A 16,635-nucleotide genomic window follows, 5' to 3' on the forward strand; every position below is an offset into this window, starting at 1 on the left:
CAAGTTAATTCCCAACTTTGCATCACAGACTCAAATGAATTCATCTCAATATGAAAATCATATTACTCTTCTTTGATGTATATTAATCTGCAAGATTATACCACTGCTTTTCTAACAAAAATTATGATCTGGCCTTTACAAATTACAATTGTACTCTTGTATCTTCATTCACTAAATATGGGCTTCTCCAGTTTGGTGTCCTTTACCGGAATCAGGACTTCAACTTCCAGAACCTCAAGCCATCATTACCGCTATAGTCCCAACATATCAGAAGAGCATAAATATATATCATAAGGGAGAAGGCTAACAAATACAGTTAAATTGGCCCTTGGCTTGTAGAATTAAAGGGAAGTTCACTTTGCGATAATGGCTTATTCTGCAAACTAAGGCCTGCTTAGTCGTTCATATTAAAAAATAAAGGCATTTGATAATATTGTATTGCATTATTATGATCAAATGCATGTATAAATGTTCAAAGTAAATAATACATATGAAGACAAGGCACCTGGTTCCTTATAGCTGAATGGTTAATATTTAATTATCTGATATATTTATGATAAAATATCTATTTATGATAAAATAAATGTATTATACTGTATTCATATACAGGCTTCCCTTACTATATGCAGGGGTTACATTCTCCCAAAACCTCACAAAAAGCACATTTGCATAAGGCAAGACACTGAAGCAGCTGGAGGGCTTCAAACTGGGCAAAGGAGATGCATATACTGGCCCTGGTCCTTTCTCCATGCCTTCCACTAACAGTTCTGAGGGTCAGCTAAACTCATGAGTACTTGAATGCAAGCACTGTTGGATACATGATTTGGGCACTATAAATTAAGATCCAAGTTAATACGGAGAACATGACTTGCATTTAGGGCAGCAAAGCTATTGTCTGTCTCTAAGGGAAGAATCATCTTCCCTTAACACATTAAGATCATGAAAAGTAAGAAATGGGATGGTATGCATGCCTCTTTCTTCACCCAGTTCTCAGCCTTATATGCATTTAGATTAGTCCCTGAAAAAACCTTATATCAGCAATGTATCCTGTAATTAGAACAAAGAAATGTTATCAATGCCCAGAATTCTATGTCATCATCTTTCTGAGATTAAAACCATTTCTTTTTTCCTTTGTGGACATGAATGACTGTCACAAACATACAAACAGAAATTGTCCAGATCAGACAGGATTTTTGTATTCTCAAGGCTCTATCTATCTATCTATCTATCTATCTATCTATCTATCTATCTATCTATCTATCTACCTATCCATCTATCCATCCATCCATCCATCCATCCATCCATCCATCCATCCATCCATCCATCCATCCTTGGGAATACAAATACACACACACACACACACACACACACACACACACTTTGAACTGTTATTCTGAACCTCTTGCTAATCTATAGGGAGTGCTACTTTTCTGGCAAATCCTTTGGGAATAGAAATCTGACTTAATAATAGCCTTTGTGTTTTTGAATCTAAAAATATGCATTTTATTCTGCTTGCCATGGAGTTCACTGCTCACTAGCAAAACTCATAATTAAGACTGTTGCTTTCTTCTTTTTCTCTCTTGAGATATATATGCACAAACACTAATACCATTTAGAGCTACAGAGAAGAGACAAGATTATGAGCAGGTAAGGATCCATAATTCTAATGCTAGATAGTCCAAGGTTCAGACTCTACCAGGAAATTAAGCCACCATTTGTCAGGCAGTATTAACCACAGATTGCTAATGGCTGGGTCTTAAAAGAAAAGAGAGTCTTGACATTTGCCCTTGTACTGAGGATGGCATTTATACTAGTTTTCCTGCTAGTGCTACTTCCTCATATGGTGTGCAAGAGTGACAGATGCAGTATCTTTCATCCACACTCACCATATCACAAATACCATCATCTGGGAGACCTTATGATTGGTGGCATTGTTTCACAGGCTGCGATTGTCTCCAAACCAGTCAGCTTAACTGAACCTCCCCCATCAGCAGTTCCTGGGGAGTTTATGTAAGGAACAGTATAATTTATTGCACTTTCAGGGATTTCAGTCACTGAAATAGTAAAACGTGGCCCTAACATCTTAGAACATAAGCTGATTATATTGCCTGACACTAAGGAGCATGCTGACAAATATAGTTTGGAAAGTATTTACACATGTAAAGTAAAATTCCCAAATCTTAATGTGCTCCAGATCTGTGACTTTGATTCCCAGTTTTCTGCAGAAGGCTGGGAGTTGAAGCTAGAGGACGCCCAGATGGTGGAAGTCTGGTTTAAATCTCTTCTATTTCTTCCTGTAATATTTCCATTGTCTTCTTTTCATTGCCTTTTCCTGCCCAATCTCTCATAATACTAGCTTCTTATGTGACTACTCCCATTCATCTTCAAGTTTTATATGTCAGGTTTTTTTCTATGAACTTCTGGATTTCTCATTAAACAATGAAGCATATATTTCTCATGAAACAACAGGATGTGCATCTTGAAAGAATGACAAATACAAATAAATTCATTTCTTATAACCTTCAAAAATCACAGATGTTCACAACTGTATTTGCAGTTTGCTTTTTTTTTTTTTTTTAATCTAAATGACAACTCTTGGGCTTGTCTTGTTTTAGCATGGGTGTTCCCAAGGAAAGAATTTTCAGAAAAAATATAGGATGTTGTCTTCTATCTCCTCAGATGATGAATCCATCAAGCCCACTACATATTCTTTTCTAGTCATATCCATAATGAAATGTTGATTGCAGGAAATGAATCTGCAACAGCTTTTCTGATCAGATACCATCTTGATGTGGACTTCAGTTTCTACTCCATTTTGCCTTCCAGGCTTTGCTATCCAGTGAGTGGGAGGAGTTGAAATTTGTAACATCTAGAAAGCATCAAGTTGGGGAAAGCTGATCTAGGAATACATATATCCCTACCAGTTTAAGTTTCATAATTGTTTTCTGTCTGGGAAATATTTAGTGATTATCTGGAAAAGCAAAGCACAAGCAAATCAGGGATCTTTGTGGAAATGCTAAGGTGTATAAGCCTAGCTATTTGCAAAAATTTAAATAGCTATGCTTTTGAAAACCATTTGTTCTGAGTTTTAAGTAGTTTCCAGATTCCTTCAGTATTTGTTTCACATTTTGGGGAATTAATTTTCTTTCAAAAATTCCTTATTTTAAATGTAATTAGGTTTATTTATATAAACTGTATACATAATTGTAAAAATATTTAAATATATGAAAGCCTTTATCCCCATCCTTTTGATTCTTGCTATTTAGGAATATAATTTCCTCTTTCTTCTCTTCAAAGAATTCCAATGTCACAGTAAGTAACACTGTAAGTTCCATGGAGAACTTACATGTATGTATATGTATATATTTTAGTGTGTATCTGTAAAAGATTGCATATCAGTGTCAAATTGTATGAATTCAAAAAGTTAATTTGAGTATTATTATCTCAAGAGGGGGAAAGAATTATGTGTTGTGAAGCTAAACATTGATATTATTTAACTCTATTCATAATCTCTCATTGTAGTCTAGTTCCTAAGAATTACCAACACATCCTGGCTATGACATTTGCAGTAAAGGAGATCAATGAAAACCCACAGATCTTGCCCAATCTCACCTTGGGTTTCAGCATCCTTGACAGCTATGACAATGCCCAGAAGACTTTTCAGGCTACAATGCTACTTCTGTCATCAGTGGAGAGACTGATCCCCAATTACAGCTGCAACATCCATAATAATTTAGTATCTGTTGTTGGGGGATTGGATGCTGAAATCTCTCTTCATGTCTCCACCATCTTGGATATCTATAAAATTCCACAGGTAGGACACTTTTTGACTCTGTGTATGAAATTTAACATGCATAAGTTCTGTAATGTTTAAGTTAGGTAGCTTCAATAACTACAGAGCAAAATATTTTTTAGTAATTACTTCATACCTCTTTCAAGGGAGCAATTATAAAAGAAGAGGAGACCAATGACGGAAAGTGCTGCCCTCAGACTAAAAAATAAAAATTCAAGGATTGTAAAAAAAATTAAAATTCAAGGATTGTTTAAAAAGCTCTTATTAAAGATGGAAGCACCTGTCACCCTCTGACCACTAGTTTGTACACCTCGTTGTTTTCACACCTCACTCTTAAGGTTAGATCCTTCTGAAAGTGAACTCTTACTTGCCTCTTGTGCAACATTATTAAAAATCTGACCATGCGCTTAGTGCTTATAATACTATAGCAATGAACAGTCTAAACTACATGCCAACACAGTTTCTCAAATCCACACTACACCTTAGGCTTTTTGAGGACAAGACAAGCAGAAACAGGAACTGGCAGAAAGGAAATAGGGGATTCATTGGGAATGGAATGTAGGAAAGTGAAGATCAGCAGCAAAAGATTTGTGAATATTCAGAACAGAAAGACTGAAGGGAACAGCTAGGACTTAGAATGAGGTAACAACCAAATGACATTAATTTGGGGAAAAGCAGAACATTACACAAATAATAGCAAATCTGATCAAAAATGGAAGCAGAATGAATCTTTCCTGGCCTCCCAGTGAATTTCTCTAAACAAATTCTACTAAAATAAGAAAGATACAAAAAGAGAGAATAATTTTCCAAGCTATCCATTTTGTGGAAGGAAAGTGGCAATCATGGTTCAGTGGTTTAGAAAGTGTACTGAATCTCTAAATCATTACTGAGCCCCTCTAAAACATTTCAGAATGGCTTGATTCAATTTGACATCATTGTGATAGAATTCAAAAATTCAGTTTGAAAGGATGTTTCAATGAGTTCTAGATTTAAGGCACTACCATCGGATTTATGACAAAACAATGCATATGGGAAATACAGCAGAAACTGAAACATGATTTCAATTAGGCACATTGAAGGCTGCCTTATATGAATGGTGGTAGGATTGTTAATGTATTTTATCCACATTATAAGGGTTCTATATATGTTGTTATTTCTTTTCCCCACTTCTCTCTAGCTCATTTATGGCTCGGCTCCATTGATGAATGATAAAACTCCAGGCCTTGCTTTTTACCAGATGGTTCCCCCAGATACCCTTCAGTATGCAGGGATTGTCTCACTGCTCCTGCATTTTAGGTGGACCTGGATTGGGATCCTTACCATGGACAATGACCAAGGGGAAAAATTTGTACAAACTATGATTCCACTTTTTTCCAAAAGAGGGATTTGTTACTCTTTCATTGAAAAATTGGACAAATTTAGTGATGTAGATGGACTTGATGATATGATTCAGAAAGGAGTAAAAATCTATGATAAAATCATGGGTAGTAAAGCCAATACATTTGTGATCTATGGGGAATCTTTCACCATGATATTTTTGAGATGGTTGCAGTATATACCAAGAATAGAAGAGGTAAGAACTAAAACAAAAGGTATTATATGGATAATGACAGCCCAGATAGAGCTGACTTCCTCAGGATTTCAACGCTCTTGGAGTACAGAAATAATTCACGGTGCCCTCTCCTTCTCAATGCCCTCTGCTGATCTACCAGAGTTCCAGTCATTTGTTGCAAAACAAAACCCCTTCTTCAATGGAAAGGAAAATGGGTTTATTACTCAGTTTTGGCAAGATGTTTTCAACTGCGTATTCCCAGATGTGGTCTTGAGTGATGTGCCTGAAGACATTTGCACTGGGACAGAGATTCTGAAGAGCCTTCCTGGGCCTATTTTTGAAATAGACATGACTGGCCATAGCTACAATATCTACAATGGTATTTATGCAGTAGCTCATGCTTTCCATGCCATATCTACATCTAGATATAAACACAGAGCAATGGCAGTCAGAGGAGGAGAAAAAAATCATAAACAAGATTTCCTGCAGGTAATGTTCCCAATATCCTTATTTCTCAGAGCACCATCCATGTAAGTATGTAGGGAAACCTGTGTCTGCATTTCATCTGTCTTCCCATCTCCTGAATATGAAAGAACAGCTCACAGTTTTGTCACAATACTTTCCTTTCCACTGTTACTATTTGAAACTTTTACTTTGATTTCTATTGGGTTCCTCCCTATGATGTTTAGGATGTTAATGTCATATTTGTGAGTGTAACTTTAGAAAGCCCACTCTCCCTCCCTTCTGAATCTCTCATGGAACTGTGTTTGTGTGTGTGCATCATATTCTCATGACTCTTTGATAGACAAACAACTTTACTGGAATCAGGTTGTTTTTCCATAAAACAGCATTTAAATCATAAGAGGAAGATTAGCAGAGGCATTGTGAAATATATAAATTCACCTGAAATCTATAAATTGACTCCTTCCATTTTCGACACCTTTTGACTCAATTGCAATAAACGTAAAAGTTATGGACAAAGAATGCAGCTATATATCTGCTTTTCTGCTATGAAAACTACCATCACAAAAAATTTAAACTTTCAAAACTCTTGCATTATTATTTTTATTTTTTTTGGTTCAGCTTCATTACTTTCTAAAAGGAGTCTCTTTTAACAACAGTGCTGGGGACCAGATCTCCTTTGACCAGAATGGGATAATAAGAGCTGGATTTGATATTATCAACTGGATTGCTTTCCCAAACAATTCATTTCTTCGTGTAAAAGTTGGGAAGGTGAATCACCTAGCTCCTCCAGATGAAGTATTCACTTTAAATGATGAGATCATTACATGGCACATTTGGTTCAACCAGGTAAGGTCCAGTTATCATCCCTGGGTCTGAGTTAATGTTGACTTTTATTCTGATGTTCATTGTTCCAAATAATGCTAAATGCTTATGATATATTGAGTTTAATAAGATTCATGTAAACTCATATAATGAGATCTTACCCATTTCTGCTTGCATGGCTACCTCTGCTAATTATGCCTGAAACAAAAATATATTATTTAATAATATACCTATTGCTGAAAGTTGGTGTGGAATGGAGTTGAGTTGCTCCACACCTAATATGCAGTTGTTTAAGGTTTCTTAATATTGGGACTTTTGCTCTTTTATAATATTTGAAAGCTATGATCTAAATCTATTCTGGCATGTATGCAGTGCTGGTCAAACCAGAGTTTCTGCCTGAGATGAGAGGGTTGGTCATGACATGCTGATAAGGTGATAATGACCCCTGAAATTTATCTATCAAGATATTATATCTATCTAAATCTTTTGCAGGATTTGTGCTCTAAAAGGGAGCTCACATAGATCAAGTGACTGGTCTGAAATAAGAAATAATTGTGTCACTCTTGTGGCCTTTTTCAACCATTTAAATGTATGTCATTATTCCTAACCCAGGTGGTACTGGCCAAGGAAGTTGGGTATGGGCTAGAACCCAAATGAAGTAATAGCAAGAAGTGGTCACCCCTAGCCATAGCCCAACTTTAAATGAAATCACCAGATTAAAAGACTGAAGAGGTTATGACATAATAAATTATACTAGATGCTTGTGGCCTCAATTAGGTGAACTCACGATTAGGTTCAACATCTGGTACCATGTTTAATATACAAATCCCAAATATTCTAGTGAGGTATAATACATGCCAGATTGTTGAGGTTGTTGATCTTCAGGGTAGCACAGTTGACTTCCAGAATAGCTTTTGATGGGGGTGGGGGTGGGGAATATGGCTGTTAAAACAAGAAAACAGAGCCTTATCATTAGTAGCATGTCTGGCAGGATGTCTCCAGTATATTTTAAAGTGCCTGGATGTTCCCAGGTAAGTTGAGACAGGTAGTTCTCTGATTTATTCTACTCAGCTTTGTTAAAGAAAGCAACCTGCAAGGTGGAAGCCTTTTCTTATTTTGTCTATAATAGCAATTTCCTTTTGTTTTTACTTTTGTGGTGTAATAATTTATTGCCACCTAAAGATTCTGAGAGTTGCTGTTTAAGAAATGGAAATTAACTCTTTTGTTGCAAGACTGTACTTTTGTCAGAGAGCTGTTGTACTGTATTTGTTTCTTTTCTTTTCTTTGTTCCTTTTCTATTTTAAAGACATTAATATGGGGCGGGGGGCTTTCTTCAGTGTTGGCCTTTTGGTGAATCCACTTCTGGTCACGCATTTCCTGAAGCCACTAGAAGACTCTTCTAACAGCAGGGAAATTCCCTTTGTCTATTCACTAAGTTTTTCCTCAGAAAAAAACTAATTTTGCCACCCATCTTTGGCCAGTGGAAGAGATCTAAAAGTCAGAAGGGTCATTATAAAGCATAAAACTACAACCAACAATGTCGTACTTCAGCCAAATTCCACTCATCAGACTAAAGGAAATGTCTGTGTGTATGGCACAGAGAGAGATTTAAAAATTTCATGTAACTCTTAGCAACAGATCAGACAAGCAGTTTTGCAGATTGTTTTCTAAATGCATATCAACAATACCTTTTCATGGAACAACCATTTATAATATTTTACACTTCTCCAAATTTGCATTTCTAGCATAATACGTTTGTGCCAAACAACATCTGAAGAACATAGATATGAATCGTCTGCCTGCCTGCCTGCCTGCCTGCCTGCCTGCCTGCCTGCCTGCCTGCCTGCCTGCCTGCCTGCCTGCCTGCCTGCCTGCCTATCTATCTATCTATCTATCTATCTATCTATCTATCTATCTATCTATCTATCTATCTATCTTGTGCCTTCAAGTCAGTGTTGACTTCTGGTGACTCCCTTGGCGAATCCCTGCAATTTTCTCAACAAGATTTTTTTTTTTTGGAAGTGGTTTGCCAATGCCTCCTTCTAAGGCTGAGAAAAAGTGACTGGCCCAAGGTCACCCAGCTGACTTTGCGCCTAAGACAGGACTAGAACTCAAAGTCTCCCAGTTTCTAGCCTATAGTGGTCCTTAATCACTATACTAAATTGGCTCTTTATGGATATTTTAAGAGCTAATATATATATATATATATATAAACTTTTTGCATTAATATTGTACATTTTTTTAAGTATGGAAAAAATCAAAATTTATTGATGGGTAAACACAAGCAAAAGTGATATGGATCAGAAAAAAACTAATGTGTGTATTAAAAGTTGACAAAAATGGGATCCCTTCTCCAGGCTATTGTTATCTTCTTTCATTCGTAGGTGCAACCTATTTCTATCTGTAGTGAAAGTTGTTATCCAGGTTTCAGCAAGAAAGTAAAGGAGGGGGAACCATTTTGCTGCTATGACTGCATCCCATGCCCAGAAGGGAGGATTTCAAATGAGAAAGGTAAATAATAATAATAATAATAATAACAACAACAACAACAACAACAATAGTAGTAGTAGTAATAGTAATTTGATGCTGATATTTGTAATAAATTTGCATAAGAGAAGTATATTATGTTTTGAGTTATTCAAGGTAGTAGGAAGCTGTAATATACAGTATTGAGAAGTCACTTCTCAAACAATGGAGTGATATATTCTGCTCACTGGAAGTTCAGAAATAGGTTGCTCATGAATCATCAGTGGCTATTTCCTACTTTAAAGAATCAGTAAGTACACAGCTTTTTTTCCCCCAGACTTAACAGCTGTCATTGAGGAATTTATTAAAAATAATTGCAAGTGGGCATCTCTCTTTGAACACTATTTAGATCAATTTTCTCCAACGTTTTGACTGTCAGATGTACTTGATAACAATTCCCCTCCTACACAGCCTACATAGTGAAGTGAACTGAAGTACAAAAGGTATGGAGAGCAAGTCCATAATGAACAAGCTCAGAGCATCCATCCTTCTTAAAATTCACCCAATTTCAAACCTGAAAAAGCGAGCTCCTAAGCACTTCACATTCAAATATACATAAAAAGAGTATTGTGCTATGTTGCCAAGTAGGAATCTGATTCTGAGTGAGTAGGAACCATGCAAACCTCTGCTGGAAATGTACAACAATAAGATGACGCTTAGTCTTATGGATGTGAGGATAAAAATGATTTCTTATAATGCTCACATTTAACTGCTGACTCCAACTGACTCTATGTAATATTACTTTATTTAACAAAAAATAATAATAATAGAGTTGACTTTATTAAGAGAGAATTGGAAATAGCATTATTATACTTATTATGATTGGTTGCACACTCAGCCAGATGTTTAGATGGGATTTGGCATTTTTATCCACCTATCAAGTCCTTCCCAAGGACATGGGATAGGCAGAGGTTGTTGTTCAATGGTGTTAAAGGTGTCATCACAGGATATAAGCTGTTCCAAGTAAAGCTGCCTTTTGCAGTTGACTGATGGTGATTTTGTCAATGCCGATGGTGTTCAAGTGGTGCTTCATATGTTTTGGGATTGCACCTAAGGCACCTATTTCTGTTGATACTTCCTTTGCTTTCTTTTGACATAGTTGTACTATTTCTATTTGTAGGTCTCTGTAATTTATATTTTTCTCCAGTTCTTTCTCTTCTGTTCTGCTGTCTCCAGGTATTGCAATGTCCACCATCCAGACTTTTTTGTCTTTCTTATCAACAATTGTTAAGTCTGGGGTGTTGTGTGGCAGCTGCTTTTCTCTTTGAATTCTAAAGTCCCAGAGCACTTTAGCTTCTTCATTTTCCATTACTTAGTCTATTTCGTGGTTCCACCAATTCTTGCTTGCAGGCAAATACTATATCTTGCAAATACTCCAATGCTCCATTGTTGCTACTTTGTCATGCCCTCGTTTGTAGTCAGTCTGTGCAATCTTCTTGCAGTAGCTAACTAGTTGGTTCACGGTTTCTTCAGCTTCTTTTCAGAGATGGCATTTGGTGCCTGTTGCTGTCTTTCTTCTCAATTCTGGCTTTGGATGCATTTGTTATTAAGGCTTGGTCTTGTGCAGCCAGAATTAGTCTCTCTGTCTCTTCAATTTTCCCACTCTTAGCCATTGCCAGGTCTCGCTGTTATCTGCTTCACCTGCTAGTTGTGTGTGTGTGTGTGTGTGTGTATTGGCCATGTAATATTTTGTCTTGCCATGTCTCTTTTCAATTCTTCATTTGGTCTTTCTAATAGGCCAGTTTGGTCTCTTTGGTATTCAGTAGCCCTTCATAGTGTACTAGCATGAGTGTATCTTCTTCACTGTCCTTCAGATATTCTTCCAATGCCCTTTTTTCTTCTTCAACTGTCTGATCTACTTGTAACATTCCACACCCACCTATGCTCCTTGGTAAGTAGAGTCTGTCAACATTGCTGCATGGATGAAGGGCATGATTTATTGTTATTATTTTTCTGGTCTTCCTATCCAGGGCTTTTATTTCAGCTTGAGTCCAGCCTACCATTCCAGCTGTATATATAATGATTAGACCTGTCCAGGTGTTAAATGCCTTGATGTTATTTCTGTCACTAAGTTTGGATTTAGATCTTCTTCACTTTCCTGATGTATTCACTACTAACCTTCTTCTTGACCTCAGTGTGCTTGATGTTGTCAGCCAGAAAGATTCCCAGGTATTTGTAGTGATCTTCTTCATCCGGACTCTTGATGTTATTTCCATTGGGCATCTTGGTTCCCTCAGTTTTCACTATTTTTCCCCTATTGACGGTAAGGGTGGTACATTTGTCCAGTCCAAACTCCATTTCAATATCTTGGCTGTATATTTGGACAGTGTTGAGCAGCAATTCCATTTCAGATGGTGTTTTTTCCATACAGCTTCAGATCTTCCATGTAAAGAAGGTGGGATAACATGGCAGATGTTTTTGATGTTTGATAGTCATGGCCTGACTTGTTCAGTATTGTTGACAGAGGAGTCACTGCAATGACAAACTGTAGTGGTGATAATGAGTCTCCTTGAAAGATTCCTTCTTGATGTTAACCTTTTCTAGTCTATCACCATTGACCAGCAACTATGTCTTCCATTGTGCCTTTGATCTTTGCACAAAGCTTCTGATGTTTCTACTGATTCCTGTTATTTCTAGGCATTTGATTATCCAATCATGAGACAGGGAGTCAAATGCCTTCTTGTAATCAATCCAAGCTACATTCAAGTTAGTCTTCTCTCTCTTACATTTTTTTCAAAATAATCTTGTCAGTTAGGAGCTGATCTTTTGTCCCTCTGCTGTTTGGGTGGTTTCCTTTCTGCTCAAATGGAAAGAGCTTGTTCTCAACTAGATGCTGTTGGACTGCATCAGCTACCACACCAGTTAGCAATTTGAAAGTTGTTGGCAAGCAGGTAATTGGCCTGTAGTTGCCTGGTGCTGCCCCTTTTGTTGGATCTTTCATTATCAGGTAGGTTTTGCCAGATGCTAACTAATCTTCAATTTCATCTCCTTGTAGTATGCTGTTAAACTGCTTGGCAATGAGCAGGTGCAGACCAATCAGATGTTTCAACCAAAAATCATGCAGTTCGTCTTCACCTGGTGCTGACCAATTCCTGATGTTCCTTGCCCTTTTCTCCATCATTTCTGCTGTTCTGACTAAGTTCTTTCATTTCAGCTTCTTTTTTAATTCTTATCTATATTATTATTATTATTATTATTATTATTATTATTATTATTATTTAATTATTATATGCCTGTATATGTATTTAGACAGATTCTAAACTTAATTTTAAATAAAATTTGCAACATGAAAAAATAATTGTTAGTTGTTCAAAATTTATCAACAATCAATGAGCTTGGAGGCTTTCCATAGGCCTATTTAAAAAAAAAAGTTGTTGCTTTTATTATGGTGATAGCACACTGTTCAGATTTATGATATGCTTGTGAGAGAAACATAACATCTTTTCTTCTTTTTTCAGACAGCAAAGAATGTTTTAGATGCAAAGATGACTACTATCCCAACACAAGACAGAATTTCTGTGTTCCCAAAATTGTGACTTTCTTGTCTTACGAAGAACCTTTAGGGTTCAGTTTAGCCTGTCTCGCACATTCTTTTTCTCTAATCACAGTTCTCGTGCTAGGAGTATTTGTGAGGTACCACAACACTCCCATTGTCATAGCCAACAACCGGGATCTGACTTACATTCTCCTCATCACCCTCCTGCTCTGCTTCCTTTCGGCACTGCTATTCATTGGCCAACCAGGAAAAGTGACCTGTCTTTTGCAACAAACAACTTTTGGCATGGTCTTCTCAGTGGCTGTTTCTTCTATCTTCGCAAAAACCATCACAGTGGTTCTAGCATTTATGGCTACTAAGCCAGGTTCCAGAATGAGGAAGTGGGTGGGGAAGAAGTTAACCAATTCCATAGTTGTTTCCTGCTCCCTGATCCAAACAAGCATCTGTACTTTGTGGCTGTCAATGGACCCCCCATTTCCAGACATTGATATGACCTCAGGGACTGAAGAAATTGTACTGCAATGTAACGAAGGGTCTGTGGCCATGTTTTATTGTGTTCTTGGCTATATGGGTCTCCTGGCTCTTATCAGCTTCACCACAGCTTTTCTTGCAAGGAAGTTACCTGATAGTTTTAATGAAGCCAAGTTCATCACTTTCAGCATGCTGGTCTTTTGCAGTGTTTGGTTGTCTTTTGTCCCAGCATATCTGAGCTCCAAGGGGAAATACATGGTGGCTGTGGAAATCTTCTCTATCTTAGCCTCTGGTGCTGGGCTTCTGGGCTGCATTTTTTTCCCAAAATGTTATGTCATTGTCTTCCGGCCAGAGCTGAATAACAGGGAACAACTAATCAGAAGGAAGGAATGATGAAAATTACTTTCTACATCCTTTATCAATCTTCTGAGTGTAGAATTCTGTTTCTATATGCATAGTAGAATATTTTTGAAAACAGTACTTTTAGCTACTTGTCTGTATACATTTTGCCAACTCTCTATTCCTTCATTGCAACTTTTATTTCCATGTCTATGTTGTTATAGTTAACCCGTGGGCCAGCTCCCTAAAGTGACCTAGAAATGGACCAGAGAGATATATTAACATCAGAGAGGAAAGTCTGACAAGTGCTCTAATCTAAATTGGAACACATTATCTGGTCCCTGTTGGTTTATCCTTAGCTGTTAACATGGTCAGATAGTTCCTCCCTTTTCTGATGTATTGTTTTTAAACCCTTAATTAAAATTTTAGTAAAGTTAGTAAAAAACAAAGCATTCGTCTCAAATGTAATCTGTATTTCTAACCCTGTCTAAAAGTGAAAGAAAGACAAAAGAGGCAGTCACTCCTGGTTGCTATTTGGATGTAGATCACTTGGGAACATCAGCAATGAAAAGTACACTGCAAAGTCCAAAAGGAAAAAAAAAAAAAAATCCTGGAGGAAAGCAATGGCAAACATCTTCTGCATTGGCTGGTGTGGGTCTTCCGGGCTGTGTGGCCGTGGTCTTGAAGTTTTGTTTCCTAACGTTTCGCCAGCACCTGTGACCGGCATCTTCAGAGTGCAGGAGCACAGACAGGAGCAGTTCTCTCTGTGCCCAGGGTGATGTGACTCTTCTTGTGGGTATTTATAGAGATCTGAGTGGGGGGGAAGGAAGGGGGGGAGATTGGGGGTGTGTGGGTGGGGTTGGGTTACTGAGTGGCTGCTTGTTTTGGTGTCTGCATCTGTGTGTATCTTCTTGGGGATTAGGCAGGGTTTTTTCCTTCTACTGAATTGTTAACGAGGGGCTGCTGGGGGTGATTAGCAAGTTCATTGTGTGAACTGTTCACATGTCCTGGTGGTTGAGCTGAGTTCATTGACCTTTTGCAGGCTGTATTTTTCAGGATTGGTAGCCAGGTTTTGTTGATTTTTAGACTCTCCTCTTTTTTATTGAAGCTATGCTGGTGTTTGTGAATCTCAATGGCTTCCCGGTATAGCCTGGTATAGTGGCTGTTGGTGTTGTCCAGTATCTCTGTGTTTTCAAATAGGATTCTGTGTCCAGTGTGCTTGAGAGCATGTTCAGCTACTGCAGATTTTTCTGGTTGCTGTAGTCTGCATTGTCTTTCATGTTCTTTTATCCTGGTATGGATGCTGCGTTTTGTGGTCCCAATGTATACCTGCCCACAACTGCATGGTATGCGGTATACTCCTGCGGCGGTGAGGGGATCCCTTTTGTCTTTTGCTGATTTTAGCACTTCTTGTACTTTTCTGGTGGGTCTGAAGATTGTTTGGAAATTGTGCTTTTCCATGAGTTTTCCTGCACTCTGAAGATGCCGCTCCTGCATCTTGAAAGCTCCTGCACTCTGAAGATGCCGGTCACAGGTGCTGGCGAAACATTAGGAAACAAAACTTCAAGACCACGGCCACACAGCCCGGAAGACCCACACCAGCCATCGTATGCCGGCCGTGAAAGCCTTCGACAATACATCTTCTGCATTGTTGCTGAGAAATCTTCATAATGTATCAGAAAGTCATCTTGGGTCAAACTTGTTTTAGATTCAAATTTGTGATTAGGTGATCTAATCCAATGTCCAAACCCTAGCTTAGAGTAAGAAATTTAAGCATCCCAGACTGATGACTGTATAGCCTTGATCTCTTCTCTAATTGGTCCCAATATGCAACTACTCTTACTGATAGCATGTATATATTTGTGTAATGTATGTGTGTGTGTGCACACATGAAATTCAATATTCAATACAATTCTGCTTTCTTTTAACTTAAATCCATTATTCCATGTCCTGCACTCTACAATGAGAGCAAACATGCCTTGACTTTTTTATCTGACATCTTTTCAGGAATCTGAAGAGTACTCTCATATCACCCTTCAGCTGTCTTTTCTCAAGATGGAAGCCACTTCCATCTTTCCTTATAGGATTTAATTTCTAATTCTCAATCATCTTAATTGACTTTCTCCAAACCTGTTCCAATCCCTCTAAATCTTAAAGTGCAATGTCCAGAACAGGATAAAATCCTTAAAATAGGATCTGACCAAAGCAGGATAACGTGATTTAGAAAATGTCATGGAAACTTCCATGACTTGGAAATTATGCTATCTTTACACTGCCTAAATTGCATTTGTGTTTTTTTGTTGCTAATCATGCTATAGATTCATATTCGGTTTGCACTCAGTTATTATACCCCCATCGTATAACTTTACAATTGAATTTTGTTTCCTAATTGATGAATTTTGGACCTCTTTCTTTTAAATTTCATTTTGTTACTTTAAACTCATTTCTCCTATCAGTGAATATAATGTTGAACTTAATTTCTGATCTTACTGACTACTGGATATCCCACATAATACTGTGTCATTGGATAATTTAATAAGCACTACCTTTGCCTCTTCATTCAGTCATTAATAAAAGCATCCACAAGTAGAGGACCTAAGGATGTATTCTTGTGTTACTTGACTGCACTTTCCAATTTGGTGAGCAACCAATGATGAACCCTCTGAATTTATATCTATAGATTCACTTAATTGTCATGCCACCTACACTGCATTTCAGTCATGTTATCCAGTGTGTCACAGCATACTTTTTAAAAATGCTTTGGTTTTACTAAACCAATAACAATCTTCTTTAGTTCTCTTAGATGTAACGCACAATGTCTTGAGGTTTAAACTCTTTCAAGGTAAATGGGTATCTTATTTTTTCAAATATTTTACATCAAAATAATGAACTGGAAAAAAGCCTGTATGTGAAAGTTTGCATTGAGTTTACCAAGCAATATAATATTAAAATTAAAGAGAAGAAAGTAAAATATTCCTGTAAGCCACCTGTCTCCATGAGTGAGTTGGGCAGCCATTTAAATAGCATAAATAAATAAATAAAGCCTGAAAAATGTAACAAACAGCAATGAAATTACAACTTATTTGACCAAACCACTCAAATGTCCTTTTCCTTGTTCATGGAAAAGCCATTCAAAGGCTGACCAATGAAACAGATCAATGGAATGCCCCA

General features: G+C 37.4%; 1 protein-coding gene across 1 annotated transcript; it reads left to right on the plus strand.

The window, feature by feature from the left end:
• The first annotated feature begins 1,918 nt into the window (after positions 1 to 1,918).
• Positions 1,919 to 16,350, plus strand: LOC103057608 (vomeronasal type-2 receptor 26-like). The gene is made up of 7 exons (XM_088142964.1): positions 1,919 to 2,010; positions 3,523 to 3,814; positions 4,971 to 5,834; positions 6,429 to 6,656; positions 9,017 to 9,143; positions 12,617 to 13,499; positions 16,290 to 16,350. The coding sequence occupies exons 1-7, from the start codon at positions 1,919 to 1,921 to the stop codon at positions 16,348 to 16,350; spliced, it is 2,547 nt and encodes an 848-aa protein (XP_087999090.1).
• The last annotated feature ends 285 nt before the right edge of the window (positions 16,351 to 16,635 follow it).

This window comes from Python bivittatus, unplaced genomic scaffold (genome assembly GCF_059951505.1).
Source record: "Python bivittatus isolate LINGU-HERP-01145 unplaced genomic scaffold, Pbiv_v1 ctg000470_np1212, whole genome shotgun sequence".
In the NCBI taxonomy this organism is placed as follows: Eukaryota; Metazoa; Chordata; class Lepidosauria; order Squamata; family Pythonidae; genus Python; species Python bivittatus.